At 56.3% G+C, this 17,317-nt stretch overlaps 2 protein-coding genes across 6 annotated transcripts; one reads left to right on the forward strand and one right to left on the reverse strand.

Moving 5' to 3' along the window:
* Positions 1–785: 785 nt before the first annotated feature.
* ENTR1 (endosome associated trafficking regulator 1) lies at positions 786–6,875 on the reverse strand. 5 transcript variants are annotated; one of them, XR_004626647.1, is made up of 10 exons: positions 6,786–6,875; positions 6,535–6,684; positions 5,786–5,854; positions 4,809–4,924; positions 4,119–4,532; positions 3,500–3,573; positions 3,008–3,119; positions 2,748–2,810; positions 2,244–2,436; positions 786–1,712 (listed from the first exon to the last, which is right to left on the reverse strand). XR_004626647.1 is itself a non-coding variant. In XM_034664825.1 (10 exons), the coding sequence occupies exons 1-10, from the start codon at positions 6,853–6,855 to the stop codon at positions 1,613–1,615; spliced, it is 1,308 nt and encodes a 435-aa protein (XP_034520716.1). In that variant the 5' UTR covers positions 6,856–6,875; the 3' UTR covers positions 786–1,612. The 5 variants fall into 5 exon arrangements, 4 of the variants coding, with proteins under 4 accessions (XP_034520716.1, XP_034520717.1, XP_034520718.1 ...); XM_034664825.1 differs by having other exon boundaries at positions 2,244–2,383; XM_034664826.1 differs by lacking the exon at positions 5,786–5,854 and having other exon boundaries at positions 2,244–2,383.
* A 346-nt stretch (positions 6,876–7,221) lies between these two features.
* PMPCA (peptidase, mitochondrial processing subunit alpha) lies at positions 7,222–17,088 on the forward strand (the record flags this gene model as incomplete). The annotated part of the gene is made up of 13 exons (XM_034664830.1): positions 7,222–7,445; positions 8,096–8,298; positions 8,707–8,786; positions 9,027–9,109; positions 9,968–10,062; positions 10,986–11,086; positions 11,472–11,735; positions 12,673–12,765; positions 12,845–12,963; positions 13,076–13,166; positions 13,323–13,385; positions 14,882–15,026; positions 16,011–17,088. Coding segments are annotated over 13 exons (1,731 nt in total), but the record flags the coding sequence as incomplete, so codon positions are not given.
* Between the last annotated feature and the right edge of the window lie 229 nt (positions 17,089–17,317).

The raw sequence follows: 17,317 nt of genomic DNA on the forward strand, positions 1-17,317 counted from the left end.
GATTGCAGGCCGAGGCGTGGGGTAAGGGACGCCCCGAGAGCTACATGGGAGGAACGGGCCAGCCGCGTGGCACTGGAAATCCAGAGGCAGAGCTGAACGTCCATACAATTTAAGTCTCTTACCGTGAACACCCCAAACATACACGGGGAACAGAGCAGTAAGAACCTACGTGTGCAGCCGGCTCCTTGCTTGTCTAGATCCTTCTGGCGCCTGCAGCGCCTGCCGGCCCTCACAGAGGTCAGGGCCGGCTCAAGCGCAGGTGCAACACCTCAGGATGCTCTGGACAGGCACCCATCACCCCCTAAAATGCCAAACCCAAAGGCTGGGCTGTGGCTGGAGGCATCCTCCCAGGAAGCCGCAGTCCTGCTTTTCATAGCTTCTCCCCCTGCCCGCTGCACGCACACCCGCAAAAGAACGTCACCCTAGCACTTTCCTACTAGACCGCCAGAGCCCCGAACCCACTTCTCACCAACAGGCTGGAGCATGAGGTGACGTTTCCCAGCTTAAATGTTTTTTAAAAAACTTAACCACACAATTGAATGTTCCAATACTAGATTCCAATCTGTCCAACTCCAGAACACAAGCTCTCGCGTGCAGGCCCCTGCGGTCAGGCCCAGGCAGCCATGGTCCGAGTCTACCCTCGGCCCCACAGGCCATGGCACTAATGCTTCCTTTATCAGGACAAATCACTCTTTGGGACAAGATACATGCCCTAAAGTCAAAGGACAGTACCATGATTCTCAAGCATAAAGACCTGGTTAAGTCAGAAAAAAGGGGACAGTTCATAGGAGTTTTACAATTTATTAAATAGGAAAACTGTCAATTTGAACAGGAGGAAAAAAAGGAAATTTATTTAAAAAAATGACATTTACAGAAAAATAGGCAAGAAGGCACGTAGTGCATGTTCCGCCTTCTCTACATGGGGAAGCAGTCGGAGAGGCACCGTGGAAGGCCTCGTGCTAACACAGGAAGGCTCTGCACACTCTCAATTCCTGAATTCTGAACTTCATCGTATAAAGCCCCACTTGAAACATGTATCACAGCCCTCCAGCCAAAGCAGTTTCTCAAACCTGACAGCTCACAGGTGCATTTAGATGGCTGTACACAGCGGCCCGCCCGGGTGACCCGGAGCCCCCCGTGGGGCATCCGCGCTCAGGTCTCCCAGGGCAGGCACCGCCCGCGGGCCCACAGGAGTGGCACCGAGCCAGCGGGGACACCAAGTGAGGTTGCAGAGGCAACCACTGACCGCAGCTCACCTGCTTTCTCTCCTGTCGAAATTAAGGACGAGCAACGTTCCGGAATGACAACGGAAAGCACTCATTATAGAACTGTGCTTTCGGGTTTAGTAACTTCAAAAAATCACTGGCTTTTATAGAAACGTCTTCCGATACAGCATAGGGCTGCAGAGAAGCCGGGGCAGCTCTCACGCAGGGGCTGCTTCTCCCCGCAGGGGCTGCGCACACTGTGCGGGTCATGAAATGAGCATGTCATGATACATAGCTTTACTACAGGTGAGGACCACGTATTTAAAGACACAATGGCATTTCCAAATCCGGTGAGCAGGGATGTCCGGGTGCGAGCGGGGCTGTGACCTGGAAGCACCTCAGGGTTCTCAAGACTCCTCCTCCTCATCTTTAATTTCAGAAATTCTGTCTATAGATTTAAGAATTTCAGCAACAAGATGCAACGTTTCAGCTCCAGAAACCAGCTGCCTAAAATGGAAACGTGGATGTTACGACTGTCCGACAGCCCCAACAGACGCCAGAAAGCAGCCCCCAAGTGGAAAGCAGAATCTGGTGGCCACTGCTCTTCCCCAGGGGGGCCCAGCCCCATGGCAGGCAGACCAGTGCTCACGGGGAGTGACAGCTGCAGCCACTTCCGGGGGGTCTCCTACAAACTCGTTTGCTTCTTATGATGGGAGGAAAACTCTGTTCTTCCCTTCTGTCCTGAACTGAGGGGTTCGGCAGGTGAGGGAGCTGGGACTCTAATCTGTCTGAGGTCAGTGCTCTGGTAAAAATGGTGATTACCACGCAGACAGTTCGAGAACCTGCTGGTCCGGCACGCGACGCGCAGCCTCGGGGTTAATAGCACCATCAAGTGCACTTCTGCTCCTGGAGCCCCGTCAGCTGCGCACGGTGTGGTCACGGTTCAATACCGAGCTAAGGAACCCCCCGCCTCGGGCCCACTGGCCATCTCTGCCTGCCCCGTCGCGTGCCCAGGTGCCCCCGGCCCCCCGCACTCACTTTATGGAGGCGTGGGCGTTGTTCATGACGACGCGGAGGTTCTGCAAGGCCACGTCGGTGTTCTGCTTCACCACCGTCAGGCTGGCGCCCTGGCCGGACCGCAGGGCTTCGTTCTCACGCCTGAAGTTAGAGACCTGCGCCTGCAGGTGGGCGAGAGCAGTAAAGCACTTTGGCGGCCGCCACAGGAGAGCATCTGAAAGGCAGCGCGACGCCAACTGAAGCCACTTGGCCCAGGCAGTAAAGGGACAGGGGCTGGCCCCCCGCATGGGTGTCTCCCAAGGGGGCTCTTGAAGGGCCCGGGCCTCCCCCGTCCTTCAGAGCACCCCCAGCTCTCGTCCACAGAAATGGGAAATTCGTGCCAGGGTTCGTGCCCACCACCCTCCCGCTGAGCAGAGAAAAACAGGGCCAGGAGGACTGGGTGGGGGGACAGCCAGCATGGCCCGACCAGGGGAGCCACCGCTGCTGGGGAGGCTCCTGGCCTCTGTGCCCGCGCTATCCAATCACCTGGAGCAAGCTCATCTCCTGCTTCAGCTTCAGGACGTGATTTTCTGCCTTCACAGCCCGTTTCTGTCACCAAACAAAAAAAGACATTAGTACCGTGAAACGTGGTAAGACACGGATACGCAATGAGGATGCTCTCTGCCCCTGCCCAGGGGCCTCCGGCTGTGAGGGACCCCTCCTGGCGCAGTGCTTCTGCGGGCTGACAGCGGAGGAGAGGGCCACACCTGGCGCGTCACAACGCCCCCGCCCCTCCCCAACCGTACCGTCATCAGCTCCAGGTTCTGCTCCACCTGCTGGACCACTGACTCCAGATCGTGGTAGTCACTTTCCTCCTTGATCATTTTGGCTTCGAGCTTCCGCTCCAGTGTCCTCACCCTTGGGACAGAGAAGACCAAGTGGTTGATGACTCACGCATCTCGTTCCCAGAAAGCTTCTGAGAGGCAATTAAGCGGGGGTGGGGCAGGCGAACACCGCGAGGGGCACAGCCTCGGTGACGCCGCTCGGAGGGGTCAGCGGCAGAACGCTCTGCAGCCTGCTCGTGATGGACCACTCCGCTGCTGGTCACAGGGGGCCGGTGAGGCCCGGTGTCTGAAATACACTTCCACTCAGAATACGAGGACCGTGTGCAGTGAGGACGGCCCACACACGATGCGAGCCACGCCTGCCTCCACCCCCACCGCTCCGTGATTGACAGGAGACGGACTTGAGTGCTGGCGGGCACCGCAAAGCGCGGCGCTGACTCAAAGCTTACGTACATTTCTGTTTGAGTCTCAGAGAAGCTCTGGACCTCACTCAGCTTTCTTCTCAGCTTAGAATTTTCATCTTTCAGCTGCAGAGGAAGAAAACCCTTATTAAAAACTCTGTGTCTCACTCAAAAGGATTCTGCACCTCTGTAAATTGGTTCTGGAACTTCTTGATAAACGAATATTTGAAAGAGTCAACCTACTGTTCGCTTACAGAGAACCGTGAGCGGAGGGGTCGCCCTTTAAAGGCCTATGGTCACGGACACCAATTTTACTCCTCTCATTCAAGTGATAATCATCTCTAAAAAAATTTCTTCTACTCAGAACACAGCAAGACGTCCCTGAGTTGACGCCTGAAGTGGACCCTCTCCTGAGGGGTGGCCCTTGGAGGGTCTCCACGGCTCCTGCCTGAGACGGACCGCACCCCACCGCCCTGCACACTGCTCTCCCGGCGGCATATCATGCGCGGAATCCGTCAACTTGGGGGTCGCTGCACAGGGGCTCTAGCAGATGGCCGCACCACAGGCCGTCTCGTCCTTGGAGCCAAGACCCCAGGCCACCAAGAGGCTCCAGGTCGTCTGCGAGTAAGCTGCTCAGACACGAGGCTCCGTGGCAAAGCCCCCTCACTTACTGCTTCATAGCTTATCTGCAGTGTCCGGAGATGCCTGTCTCCCAGAGACTCTCCTTGGGCCGCGAAGTCTGCGTTGGGGCTCCCCGCCGGAGAGGCGCGAGAGTCAGAGTCGCTCAAAATCCACGGGGGCAGGGTCTCGGGCCCCACCAGCTCCGTTGGGGTGGAGAAGAAGGAGACGTATGTGCTGCAGGGTGACGTGCTCGCGGCAACCCCCAAGGAGCGGGTCTGCTCCACAGTGGATGGCAGGTAGGTCCCGTTCCACCCATCGTCCTCATCCTCGTCTTCGTCCTCGTCTAGAAGATCGCCAGCCCCCGTAGGGTCTTCGAAAAATGGCTGCTGATATTCCAGGCCATACCCTACGGTCTGGGAGGTCGGGGAGTTGCGGCCGAGTCCCAGTGAGTGTCTCGTGGCTTCCTAAAGAAAACAGCCGGAGGCACAGCTCAAACCCAGAAACCGCTGGAGGCCTCTCTTCTGAGGTGCTCAGCAGTGGAACAAAAGGCCCCATCCTGTCTCCCGGGAAAGAGGAGAGCCAGGAAGGATCCCAGCAGCTTCTCCACCCGACTTTCCTATCACCGTTAGCTGCAGGATCCCTTTGCCCCCCTGCTCCTACAGCGTCTCCCACGTCGGAAGAGAGATGTCCTCTGGACGTTTCTCTGTGTGCAGTCATTGCAGACAACGCCTTGGATCTACCTTGGAATAAGTCCTGTTGTTGGCTGTATCTGCTCCCGACAGGCTGAGGTTCTTGGTTTTCAGAAACTCTTTAAAGGAGAACGGATTGGTCTCTGCAAGATCTTCGAGCTTGTCGTCTAGAACAGTATGACACGACACAATGGGAAAAAGTCTCACAAAGTCATTGAAAAGAAACTTCCCTATTAATTTCTTTTTCTAGAACACAACTGCATCTAAAATCAGGACCACCACCCTCCTCAACCCACCAGAACTCAACGCTAGGAAACAGAAAACCCAGCCAATAAAACAGATCTACTTCCGCATTCTGAATTCTCCTTCCCAGGAGCGCCTGGCTGGCTCGGTCAGTAGAACGGGTGACTCTTCACCTTGGGGTATTGAGTTCGAGCCCCGCGTCGGGGGTAGAGTTTATGGATGAATTCTCCTTCCCACTTCGAACCCCCTGGTTCCCGCACCTTGCTGCCCATGGAGACCACCTGGGGATCTCTGGGAGGACAACACACCAACACTCCCACACAGACTCGGTTGGCCTGTGACATAACCTTCGATGGGGGTCGCCCAAGAGTTCCAGCAGTACAGCCAGGCTGGGGATCACTGCTCCACCTCTATGCCCGTCCCTGCTCACCCATCCATCCTTCCCTCTCTTTCCCTACCTCCTTCCCACTCTCCCGGTCCCTAACCAGCAATGGCCATCTAAGCCCAGGCGCCAACCTTGTGTAACTCTGACTCCTGTTTTTCTAGCCTGTGCTGCCTCTTCAGATCCCTTTAGTGTGCCTTCATCTCTCTCGTCCTGCATGTCAGGCTCTCCTGTCCCTGTACCCTCTTTCTTTCTACCCTGGGGTCAAGACTGAATCTGTGGGACTCCACCCCCACTTGGCGCGCTAATCATATGCTGTCAAACTGACAACCCACCACAGGGCATGTGGTTGATACTTCGTGATGGGTAGAGGGAAAAAGAGAGGACTGCCCAACTACCCTACCTCCAAAATGTGTCTCTTGGGCTCCTGGCGGACCTTGCTTAGTACATTTCCCCTTTCCGTAACCAAAATCTGCAAAGAGATGTCATCACCTTACCATGATCACAGAGGCCTCTGTGACTACTTTTTTCAACACAGGGTCTCTATCGCAGTAATTCTCACAGGCTAGGGAACTTTTCAAACACAAGTCCCAGGCTCCGGCCCATGGAGACGGTATGGCTTCCATGGGCCCTGACGTGTGATTCAGAAAAATCTCCCAGTAAGCTTTGATGACCAGTGTGGCTGTGCATGCCCTCCTGTCTTGTGATACCTTCTGAATACCCTCACGGTTGCCACTCTCCTCTGAAACCCTGATGAGACCCCACCTAAAGGCTCGCCCCACACCCTGGACAGCCTGCAGCCTAACTGCTCCGGGGAGAGTGACGATGAAGTCGGCCACTGCCCAGTGCTCCTTTGCCTCGCCCCCCCGCCCCCACCGCCTGGGAGAAGGAGGTGGTTATGGTGTTCCTGCTGGGCATACCTCTCTTTTGGCACTTACCATCCTACACTGGAAGTGTCTGTGCTGGGGAGGGGGCTCCCCAACACCAGACTGCGAACTCCTAGCTGGCGGAGCCGCTCTGCACCTGTGTGTTCCCAGGGGCCGGCACACAGCGGCACTCGGCGCCCATCGCTGGGACAGGGAGCGAGTTAAGGCTACAGCGAGGTCCCTACACGCAGTGCCGGCCGGGGGCTCCCTGAGGCTTGTCTCTCACCTGTGTCTCCCACGGAAGCTAGCACCGGGCTGGGCACATAGCACATAAACGTCGGCCGAATGCCGAAGAAGTGGGAGTCCAGGTCCCTGCCATGGGGGCGCTCACAGTCTAGCTGGGGGAGACAAGACCGGCGCTCATAGAACGCTGGAGCTGCAAGAACAACGAGAGCGATTGGCCGCGCGCTTCGCGACCCGTCTCACCTGCAGCCCGGCCCGACGGGGCGGGGGCGGCCCCGGGGCCCGGCCGCTCACCGTCCGGAATGACGAGGCTCCGGGCTCGCGACAGCGGGGGGACGCCCGGGCGGCGCGCGTAGCCCGCCATCGCCGCGGGCCCGGCCGGGCTCGGGCTCGTGGCGCCGCTCGCGGCTGAGGTGAGCCGGGTGCGCGCCGGGGGCCAGCCGGGGGCCGGGGCGGCGGGCGTCGGTTCGGACGCTCAGCCTTTGGCTTCCCCACGCGCAGACGCGGCGCCGCTGGTTCAGGCTTGGGCTTCGGGACCCCGGCCTTGTCTCCGAGGCGCTGAGGGCGCTTCCCTGCCGGGGGCCCAGAATCCGAGCCCCGAGTCCCATCCGCCTGTCCTCTCCCGGGCCGCTGGGCCCTCTCCCGCCCTGTCCTCCCGGGCCGATGGGGCCCGTGGGAGGCCACGTGTTTTCTCCGCTCCGGCCCGGTCCTGCCGCGGGCCCCCTTGTGAGGCCGAGCCCTTGGGGCCTCCGTGCCTCGCGCCGTCGGCGCTTTCTCCGCCCCCCACTCGGTCTTCCGCCGTCTTGGCGCGGGCACGTCCACTCGGGCCGCAGTTGGGGGCGGTCCCTCCCTGTACGCCGGCGCCGGGCCAGGCGGAGTTGCTGGCCCCCGGCGGCGGTCGCAGGCGGGAGCGCGGGCGGAACCGGAGCAGTGGTGTAAACGCTTCCAACTTAAGTAAGTAGGGTCCGGCGACAATGTAGCAGGAGAGTCTGGCTTCAGGTGGAATGCGGAGGGGTCGCCTCTCTGACCAGGTGGCATTTATAAACCAAGACATGAGGAAGGAGAGAAGGGGCAGCCGCTGGGGAAAGTTCAGGTAAGAGGAGGCCAGGCCAGAACAGGAAGGACAGACGCTTTGGTGGTAAGGACCCAAGTGTGTTCAAGGATCGGCCCAGCAGGCTACTGTGACTGTGATTGCGGGGGTGGTGGAGAGCGCTTTAGGACAGGAGTTGGAGAGAGAGCTGGAGTCCAGACCGTGCAGGGCCTTCTGGGCCCGTTCAGGGGTTTGGCTTCTGTTTAGACTCCAGTGGGGCCGTGTGTGAGAGATCTAACCCGCACAGTTCCCGTCAGAGTGAGGTGCTGTCACTCACTGTCTGTTTTACGAGAGCTGGCAGTTACTGCCCAACGAGTTGACCAGCTTGCCGCAGGCGAGCCAGGGTTTGTACCCAGCACTGGTGTTCCTGAACACTCCTGTGTGTTGTCTCGAGGTGTGTAGAAACACATGGAGGGAAAGGGGCACATCGAGTTTTAACGGACAAGACGTGACGAGGGTCACCACAGGCTCCGTGGTCTCGGGTCTGTTGTAACTGGGTGACGTCTCTGTTCAGGTCCGGAGCACCGGCACACAGACAGTTCAGCAGCGGCGGTGCCTATCCCAACATCCCGCTCTCGTCCCCCTTACCTGGAGTGCCTGAGCCTGTTTTTGCTACAGTCGATGGACAGGAAAAGTTTGAAACCAAAGTCACCACACTGGATAATGGGCTTCGTGTGGCCTCCCAAAACAAATTTGGACAGTTTTGTACAGTAGGAAGTAAGTACTGTGGGTGGTGTCATGGGTCATCCGTCTGTTTCCATGCCCACGTGCTTCATTTGACTGTTGTGCTTAGTGCATCGTCTGTGAGTTGTGTTCTGAGTGGAGAAGTCCAGCGTAGACCTGAAAACTGGGTACGCAAAGCATGAACCGCTACATAGGCGGTGGGCTTGAAAACCCTTCCTACCTTCCTAGAAATCTCTTTTCCACCACAAATACGAAGTGTACCACTCTGTCAGCGTCAGCGTGGGTGTGGAGCTGTGGAGGTGGAGCCCACGTGGTGCACACACCGTCACCCTCCCGTAATTAGGTCCGCCTGTCTGATCACGTTAGCTTTAAAGGTTTCTCTTGATTAAACCCCCCCTTTCAGCGTTTGGTTTAACCTGTCAATTTTCTTTTTATTGCCAGTTCTTATTAATTCAGGATCAAGATATGAAGCAAAATATCTTAGTGGAATTGCTCACTTTTTGGAAAAATTGGCATTTTCGGTCAGTGTCCTATTTGTAATCTTTGAGACTGTATTCGAGAAGAATCTATCAAGTTTTACTTTTTTTTAGAATGGTTATTTTAATAAGTAACTAAGCTAAGATAATCTTACTAGAAGATTTTTAAGTTAAAAGATAATTTGATTTCGCGTTTTCAAAGCAAACAAATTTTTTTTCTCAAAGAATGTATTTTAGAGGTGGTTTAGGATTGTCTGTTTAGGGTTACTTATTTGTTTTTGCTAGTCAACAGATGGATTTGACAGCAAAGATGACATTCTACTGACGTTGGAAAAGCACGGGGGTATTTGTGACTGCCAGACGTCAAGGTACGCCCGCTTACTTTGCATCCAAATAGAACTGTGGTTCTTACCCTTGGTCAGAGTCTCGCTGAAACCTGCCCGAGAGGCTGTGGAGGTCAGCGGTGAGAAGTGAGCCTGAGCTGGGCCGCGTTGGGTGGAGGATTCCGTGGGGGAGCAGAGAACATGCTGGAGGGCCAGGCAGTCCCCAGAGATGGCCAGCCGGGCGTTAGGGACACAGCAGGCCCTGTCCTGTCCCCAGTATGCTCCTGGATCTGGCAGAGGGCTGCACCACAGGTAATGGACGCAAGAGCCTGAAACTGAGACTGGTGGGAGCATGGGGACAGGCAGCTAACCAGGTCTGGAGTCAGGAAAGGATCGATAGCAAGCTCGACATTGGACTGGTCTTGAGGGAGTTTGCCAGACGGACTGAGGGGAGGCGGTGGCCCAGAAGAGCGCAGGGAGACCTCAGCCAGGAAGAGGCAGTGGTCTTTTTGGGGACAGAGAGAGGTCCAGTATGTAGCCAGCACACAGATGGAGGGGTGCCGTGGATAGGGCAGGTGGTGTGTGTCTGCCACATGTGGCTCTGTCCCCAGCTGCATAAGGCCGTGCATACCGCGTGTTGACCAGTCAGTCCGGCCAGCAGATGCTCAGGAAACACGTGATACAAGGGCCCCCATGGCAGGGGGCCTGTGCTTGTGGAAATGTCTCAGAATGGCTCTTGTCCATCTTGACTGGGCATCCGCTGTCACTCCAGCGCGTGCTGGAAGTTGCACTGTAAGAGGGGACATAGCGAGTGTGCGCTGGTCCTCAGTGCAGGGGGGCAGTGGCCCCTGTTGGCGTGCACCTGTGGTGACTTCTGTGCCTCATGTCGTTGCTTCTTTCCAGGGACACCACCATGTATGCTGTGTCTGCTGATTCTAAAGGCCTGGACACAGTGGTTGGGCTGCTGGCCGACGTGGTCCTGCACCCCAGGCTCACAGGTGTGCCCTGGGCTGCGTGGGGGGCTGGGGGCTGGGCTGTGGGGAGGCACGTGGAAGCGCTGCCCTGAGAAAGAGCACTGTATGCAACCCTTGGGCTCAGCTACTAGTGAGTTGGCACGATTTCTTTGGAAGTAACGCTGATGGTCGGAAAAGTCCTGCATGCTTAATGTTTTGACGTAACGCTGTGCCTTTTGACGTTTTTAGTTAAATTGGTTTTTTTTTTTTTAAGTTTTTATTTTTTCTTTTAAGTACTCGCTCTACCTAACATGGGACTCAAACTCTCAACCCTGAGATCAAGAGTCGCATGCTCCCCTGGGTCTTTCAATTCTGAAAGGCATTTCAGACAGTCTTTAAACACCGGGCTGGTATGCCACCAGAAGTTTCCATGTCCCTGTGTCCATCCCCTTCCTTGGCCTGGTGGTGAGGACTTTGAATTCTATGCCTGCACTGGGCCAGAGCGGGCCATGCTGACCGTTATTGCCGCCCTGGCTGCACTCTGGTCATGTCAGCCTGGCCTTGTAGTCCTCCCAGTACTTACTCCAGGGAGCTGATGAAGTGGCAGCCATGATGCTGGACAGTGCCTCTTCTGTAAGCACCTTCCCATCCCACGTAGCTGTCTTCACAGCGGCCCTTTGGGGCAGACGGGCCTGAGTGCCCCTCCTGGGAAGGAAGGCAGGGCTCGGGGCAGGTCCAGGTAGCTGCCTTACGGCTGAGCCGGACGAGAGGCCCAATGCCTCTAGGCCCTGCCCGCGTGGGACTAACCCCCTCGCTGACACAAGTGCCCCCAGGTCTACCCCAGATGAAGGCCGAGGAGACTGCTGACATCCGCCAACCGATGACCCTTGGCCCAGGCTGACGGCTTAGGCCCAGTGCCATCTCCCTCCTGGCTGGTGCAGTCTGAGCCTCGTCTGGGCTCTTTGCAGATGAAGAAATTGAGATGACACGAATGGCTGTCCAGTTTGAGCTGGAGGACCTTAACATGCGGCCTGACCCAGAACCGCTTCTCACGGAGATGATTCATGAGGTACTAGAAAACTTGCAAGTGCCAGTGCAGGTGGGAGGGCCTGTCTGCCTCCCTGAGGTCATTTACGGGTTATAGGCATGGACAGGAGATTCTTAATTCCCAAACCTGCAATTCATGCAAGTTTTTCACGTTCTCATTCTTTCAGTAATAAGATCTCTATCCGTTTCCAGAATGAGCTTTTAAATTTACATGGGGTTTTTTTGAGTCTTCATTCTGGAGAGATAGAGTTTACTGCTTTTATAATCACACAGAACTGCTCCTGCCGGACTAGCAAAGCTAAGCAACCCTGCGCTTTTCCTGCCACGGCTGGGGTCATGGCAGGCCCAGCTCGAGGGAGGAACCCTGGCCATGGTCTGTCACCTGTGTTTCTCCCTTCTTTTGTTAGGCCGCTTATCGGGAAAACACAGTTGGCCTCCACCGTTTCTGCCCCACAGAAAACATAGCAAAGATCGATCGAGAAGTGCTTCATTCCTACCTGAGAAACTACTACACCCCTGACCGCATGGTGCTGGCTGGGGTCGGGGTGGAACACGAGCACCTGGTGGAATGTGCCAGAAAGTACCTCCTGGGAACCCAGCCAGCCTGGGGATGTGAGAAGGCTGTGGACGTCGACAGATCAGTAGCACAGTACACTGGGGGGGTTGTCAAGGTAAAGCTGAGACAGTGTATACTTTCTTTAGTTTCTATTTTTGGTATGTTCTCAGCTTTATCCCGCGGGTGTTAGAATTAGCTGTGCATCCATGGCTTTACGGTAACATACATTCTGGTGCCAGAGCAGGACGTGTTCCCTGCTTAGAGCTAAGAGCTTGTTAAGAATGAGTTTAGGAGGGGCGCCTGGGTGGCACAGCGGTTAAGCGTCTGCCTTCACACTCAGGGCGTGATCCCGGCGTTATGGGATCGAGCCCTGCATCAGGCTCCTCTGCTATGAGACTGCTTCTTCCTCTCCCACTCCCCCTGCTTGTGTTCCCTCTCTCGCTGGCTGTCTCCCTGTGTCAAATAAATAAATAAAATCTTTAAAAAAAATAAGCATTCAATGAATAGTNAAAAAAAAGAATGAGTTTAGGGGTCCCTGGGTGGCTCAGTCAGTGAAGCGTCAGCCTTTGGCTCAGGTCATGGTCCCATCTTCCTGGGATGGAGTCCCGCATTGGACCCCCTACTTGGCGGGGGTCTGCTTCTCCCTCTGTGCTCTCTCCCTCTTCCCCCTCCCCCCCCCCCCCCCGCCCACTCTCTCACTCATGTAAAGAAATGAAGTCTTTAAAAAGGGAGGAGAATGAGTTTAGCTTCCCTGGAAGGCTACAGGCTCATTCTTGCCTCCAGAGGGAGTTTGCTAGCGTGCGTGTATGGTCTCTGTAGAACCATGGTGGGGTCTTTTGCTTTTTTTTTTTTTCCCAAAGTAGGCTCCACACCCAGCGTGGAGCCCAGTGTGGGGCTTGAACTCAAAACCCTGAGATGAAAAGTTGCACAGTCAACTGACTAAGCCACCCGAGCTCCCCTGTAGAACTGTCTTTAGGCTAATCTGACCTGAGAGGTTTTTGAGGCCTGCTTGTTTTCTGTGTGGGTACACTGTTCACTCTTTTTGCTTATAGCTGGAAAGAGACATGTCCAATGTCAGCCTGGGCCCTGCGCCGTTCCCCGAGCTCACACACATCATGATAGGACTAGAGAGCTGTTCCTTCTTGGTAAGTCCCAGGCGGATCCCACCACGTCCTGGAGCTGGGCGTCCCCTCGCGGCTGAGCCCCGCGCCCGTGTCCCCCCAGGAGGACGATTTCATCCCCTTCGCCGTACTGAACATGATGATGGGAGGTGGCGGCTCCTTCTCAGCTGGCGGACCTGGCAAAGGCATGTTTACCAGGCTGTACCTCAACGTGCTAAACAGGTAAGTTGGATTCCTTTCGCCTGGCTGTCCCCAGGGTCACGAGGCCCAGTTGAAGGTGCTTTTGGACTGTGACAACCGCCTTCCAGGTGTCCTTTGTCCCTGCTCCCTACAGGCACCACTGGATGTACAATGCAACCTCGTACCACCACAGCTATGAGGACACGGGCCTCCTGTGCGTGCACGCCAGTGCCGACCCCAGACAGGTGAGGGCCAGCCCTGAAGCCGGCGGCCTCTGCTTCCTGTGCAGCTCACGTCACAGGATGCAGAGCTGGTCTTGGAGCAGGGGCGTCGTTGTCTGAACTGGAAGACAGGCTGTTAGGTCCAGATCACATCCTTCATCTGCATCCTCTTCTTTCAAGGTTCGAGAAATGGTGGAGATCCTCACGAAGGAATTTATTTTAATGGCTGGAACTGTGGACGTGGTAAGTATGGCACAGAGCCGTCTCCAAACGTCCCCCCTGTGTTGGCAGGTTAGAGAACATGGTGTGGGGGTGGCTGGCAGTGGGCCTGTCCTCTGTGCTCCCAGCACCACCAACATCCCAGCCAGAACAGTGCCACCCCCGGGGTGACCCAGGCCTACAACTGAGTTCCTCCCCTGCTCCCTGGTCTCAGCACTGAGAACAGTCGCTGCCCCGCCAGCATTGGGGCTGCTCGCGCCTGCCTGGCCCCGGCGCTCCTTGGGCTTTTCCGGAGGGATAGCGCAGGGTGGTCTCGTGTGTCCTTTTCAGAGACCCTGCAGAACCATGTGGATTAAAGCCACGTCACGCAGGATGAGCGGACCACTCGGGGTGGTTCTCAGGCTCTCCCCTAACTCCTGTTTTATATTTTGTTTTGCTTTTTTTGGTTTTGTTTTGTGTTGTCTTTAAAGATTTTATTTTTAAATTAATCTCTAGTGTGGGGCTGGGGCTGGAACTCACGAGCCCGAGACTGAGAGCCACGTGCTCTGTGGACTGAGCCTGCCGGGTACAGAAGGCCCAGGAGGAGAGCCCCCGTGTGTGGACCGAGTGCCTCCAGGGGTTGGTGCATGGCCTTCATCTGTAGATCTTTCCTGCTCAGTCTGCTTTTTGCAATAATCGCATGTTCCGTTTTTTAGTCAGAAAAAGAAGGGTGGTTTTTTGTTGTTTTTGTTTTTTGGTTTTTTTTAAGATTTTATTTATTTGACAGAGAGAGACAGCCAGTGAGAGAGGAAACACAAACGGGGGAGTGGGAGAGGAAGAGGCAGGCTCCCAGCGGAGGAGCCTGATATAGGGCTCGATCCCAGGACTCTGGGATCACACCCTGAGCTGAAGGCAGACGCTTAACGACTGAGTCACCCAGGTGCCCCAGAAAGAGAAGGGTTGTTTTTTTTTTTTTTAAAAAAAACTATTTCAAAAAAAAATTTTAAGGAAACATATTTAAAAGTCTGTGTCAGGTCTGTTAGCGGCGTCCTAGAAAGTACTTCCTGTTAACGTGAAGGTAATTTGTGGTTAAGTTTTAAGTATTTGCACGGAGTTGGAAAAATAGAAAGGACTTGTCTAAAATGAAGAGTCCTCTTGCTTAGACAACGACACAGGATCTCTGCAGCGGGTCCGACTTCCAGCGCCTGCGTGCTCTCTCGCCTGGCTGCTCCCGTCTCTCAGCCCAGCCGCGTTTCCGTGCCCTCCGGTTTCTGGCTGAGCTTTGTGAATGCAACTTGCTGGAGTCCCAATGTTGTCAGTTTCACACTTGGGCAGAGAGGCTCAAGGCCCAGACTTGGTAGATCGAGCTGGTCCCTTCAGTTTCCTGGAGGTGCAGGGAGCACGATTGCCTGGGCCCTGTGCCTGGGGTCTGTGTGGAGCCCCGACTCTTGGATTTGTCTTCCTTGTGACGTGGACGTGACCGGGCAATGGTGTGTGAGCTGCTGCGAACCGAACTGTGTGACTTGGTGGTTGAATCCCAGGTGGAGCTGGAGCGGGCCAAGACGCAGCTGATGTCCATGCTCATGATGAACCTGGAGTCCAGGCCCGTGATCTTTGAGGACGTGGGGAGGCAGGTGCTGGCAACCCGTTCCAGAAAGCTGCCCCACGAGCTGTGCGCGCTCATCCGTGAGTACCGTGCTGGGGGACCCAGATCAGGCTCCCTCTCTCCCTCCCAGGAGACTGCCACGGCCCTGTTTACCCGTGGCTCGTGCACCTGTGAGCCCTTGTCCTGGACCAGCCCTGCCTCGTGACCCTGAGCACCATGCCCTATGACCCCAGCTTCTCGCCCCTTATAAAGGGGCCTTTTACCACCGCTCTGGGTTTCTAAGCAGACTCAGTGAGATAATGGATGGAAACACTCCACACAGGGCTCACATGGTGGTGCCCTCTGCGACTTGCACCCAGGTTTCCATGGCCTCCTGTGAGTGACCTGGGAAGTCCTTGAGTTTCCTCTATGTGTCCTGCTCTGGGGGACGAGTCTATCCATGCGTCATCAGCTTCTCAGAGGGTCTGTGACCCCATAAGGGTTACAACAGTGGTTCTCTGGTGATGTTTGCTACTCGTGGCTGCTCCAGTACGCTCTCTGTCCACGGGTGCACCCTTAACCCCCCCTCGGGGAGGCCCTCAGACCGTGGAGCACGGCATACCCGAGCTCCGTAAGGCCTCGTCCAGGCTACTGGTCGGTGTGTTCCCACGGTGCGCTTTTCGTGCCCATGGAAGCTGTGGTCCTGGGTCCTTCCTGCTGCGGGTATGGCTGCCTCCTTGTGAAGCCCCCCGGGAGGGGGTGTTTCTTCCTTCCCTGCAGTCTCTCCACGGGGGTAGCTCTGCGGACAGGGAGCCGTTCTGTAGTGGATGTGTCAGCCTCTGGGCGGGCACATATCTCTGCCTTCGAAAATCCTTTTAAACCATCGGTACTTCCCCATTTACCAAGAAAATCTTCTGTTATTTCACCCTGACTCAGTATAGTCTCCACACAGCTGAATTTGGACCCTCTGGAGTCCGCAGCCCTGCCTCGGGCCCCCGGGGCTGTTTAGTGACCGCAGCCATGCGTGGAAACCGAGTCTGCAGGCGGCGGGCGTTCCGCTGAGGTGTTCTTGTCCCCTGTGCCAGGCAGCGTGAAGCCAGAAGACATCCGGAGAGTTGCTTCTCAGATGCTTCGCAGGAAGCCTGCAGTGGCCGCCCTGGGCGATCTGAGCGGCCTGCCGGCCTACGAGCACATCCAGGCGGCGCTGTCCAGCAGAGATGGGCGCCTGCCCAGGACCTACCGGCTCTTCCGCTAGAGGCCGCCCAAGGCCCGGCCCAGCTGCGGGCTGTGGGCGCAGCGTGTGTTCACACGTGTTTCTCCGGGTGTGAGTTTAGTACAAAGATTCATAAAAGGTGCAAACCATGGGACTCTTCTCTTAAACTTGAACAAATTTTATGTCGTTGAGCAGAGTTCGGTTTCTGGTTCTTCGCTGTTGAATAGGCCACTCGGTGGAATAAGGGTTTGCCTTCACCGTGGCTAGAAACCGGTGGAGCGCAAGAAGGTTCAAGGCAGACCGTAGGGAGGCAGGTGAGCGTTCGTTCTGTCCTGCGCTCCCAGAGATCAACGGTCCTGAGTCGGTCAGCCCCAGACTCTCTCCCCACAGAGGCCACTAGGCCGGTCGGCCTCCCCTCGTCTGCTTCGTGGAGCGTTTTTCTCAGCACGGTGTTTTCCTTCACCCTCAGTGAGGACAGGGTGTCTCAGCAGCATCCCTAAAATAAGGCTGGAAGCAGGCAAGCAACATGTTTCCCTGAGGGTTGTCCAGTGGGACCCAATCTTGTGAGGCCTCTCGTCCTTTCGTTGAAAGATGTGTTCCAGTTGCAGGCGTGTCTGAGCGCACCGGACGGGAGGTGGGGTTTCTTAGACTGCGTGGCCTGTGGGGAGAGCAAAGCCGGGAGCGTGCTGGGAGGTAAAGGAGTGCTCGATTCAGCAGGTGCGCATGGCAGTGTCAGGAGCGCCGCAGGGCCCGGTGACTTTAGTGACCTTGGGTAGCTTTGGTTCTCAAACGTGAGTGCGTGTAGAGTCCCCGGGAGCCTGTGGGCCACCTCTCATGGCCGTGGGGCCGTTGCTGTCCCAGCACTGGGCGGCTGTGGCTGTGTGGCTGTCCCAGGAGAGATCCTGTGGTCCAGCCTTGACCGCTCAGGCAGGAGGGCAGGGCCGTTTGAGGAGGCCCACATGTGTTACTTTAGTTAATCCATTCACTTTGCTGCAGCCCATACTATTTCGATGCCTTTCCAGCGCAGGTGCCGGTGACTGCGTTTGCAGGGGGGCGTCAGGCGCTCCGTGCCCGCGGGGGTGGGGCCCGAGGGATACGAGCCTGTCGGAGGGCGGGTGGGCAGCAGTGTGGACTGTCGTTCTGTGGTTACACTGGGGGAGGGCAGCACCCAAGGGAGGT

This window comes from Ailuropoda melanoleuca, chromosome 7 (assembly GCF_002007445.2).
Source record: "Ailuropoda melanoleuca isolate Jingjing chromosome 7, ASM200744v2, whole genome shotgun sequence".
In the NCBI taxonomy this organism is placed as follows: Eukaryota; Metazoa; Chordata; class Mammalia; order Carnivora; family Ursidae; genus Ailuropoda; species Ailuropoda melanoleuca.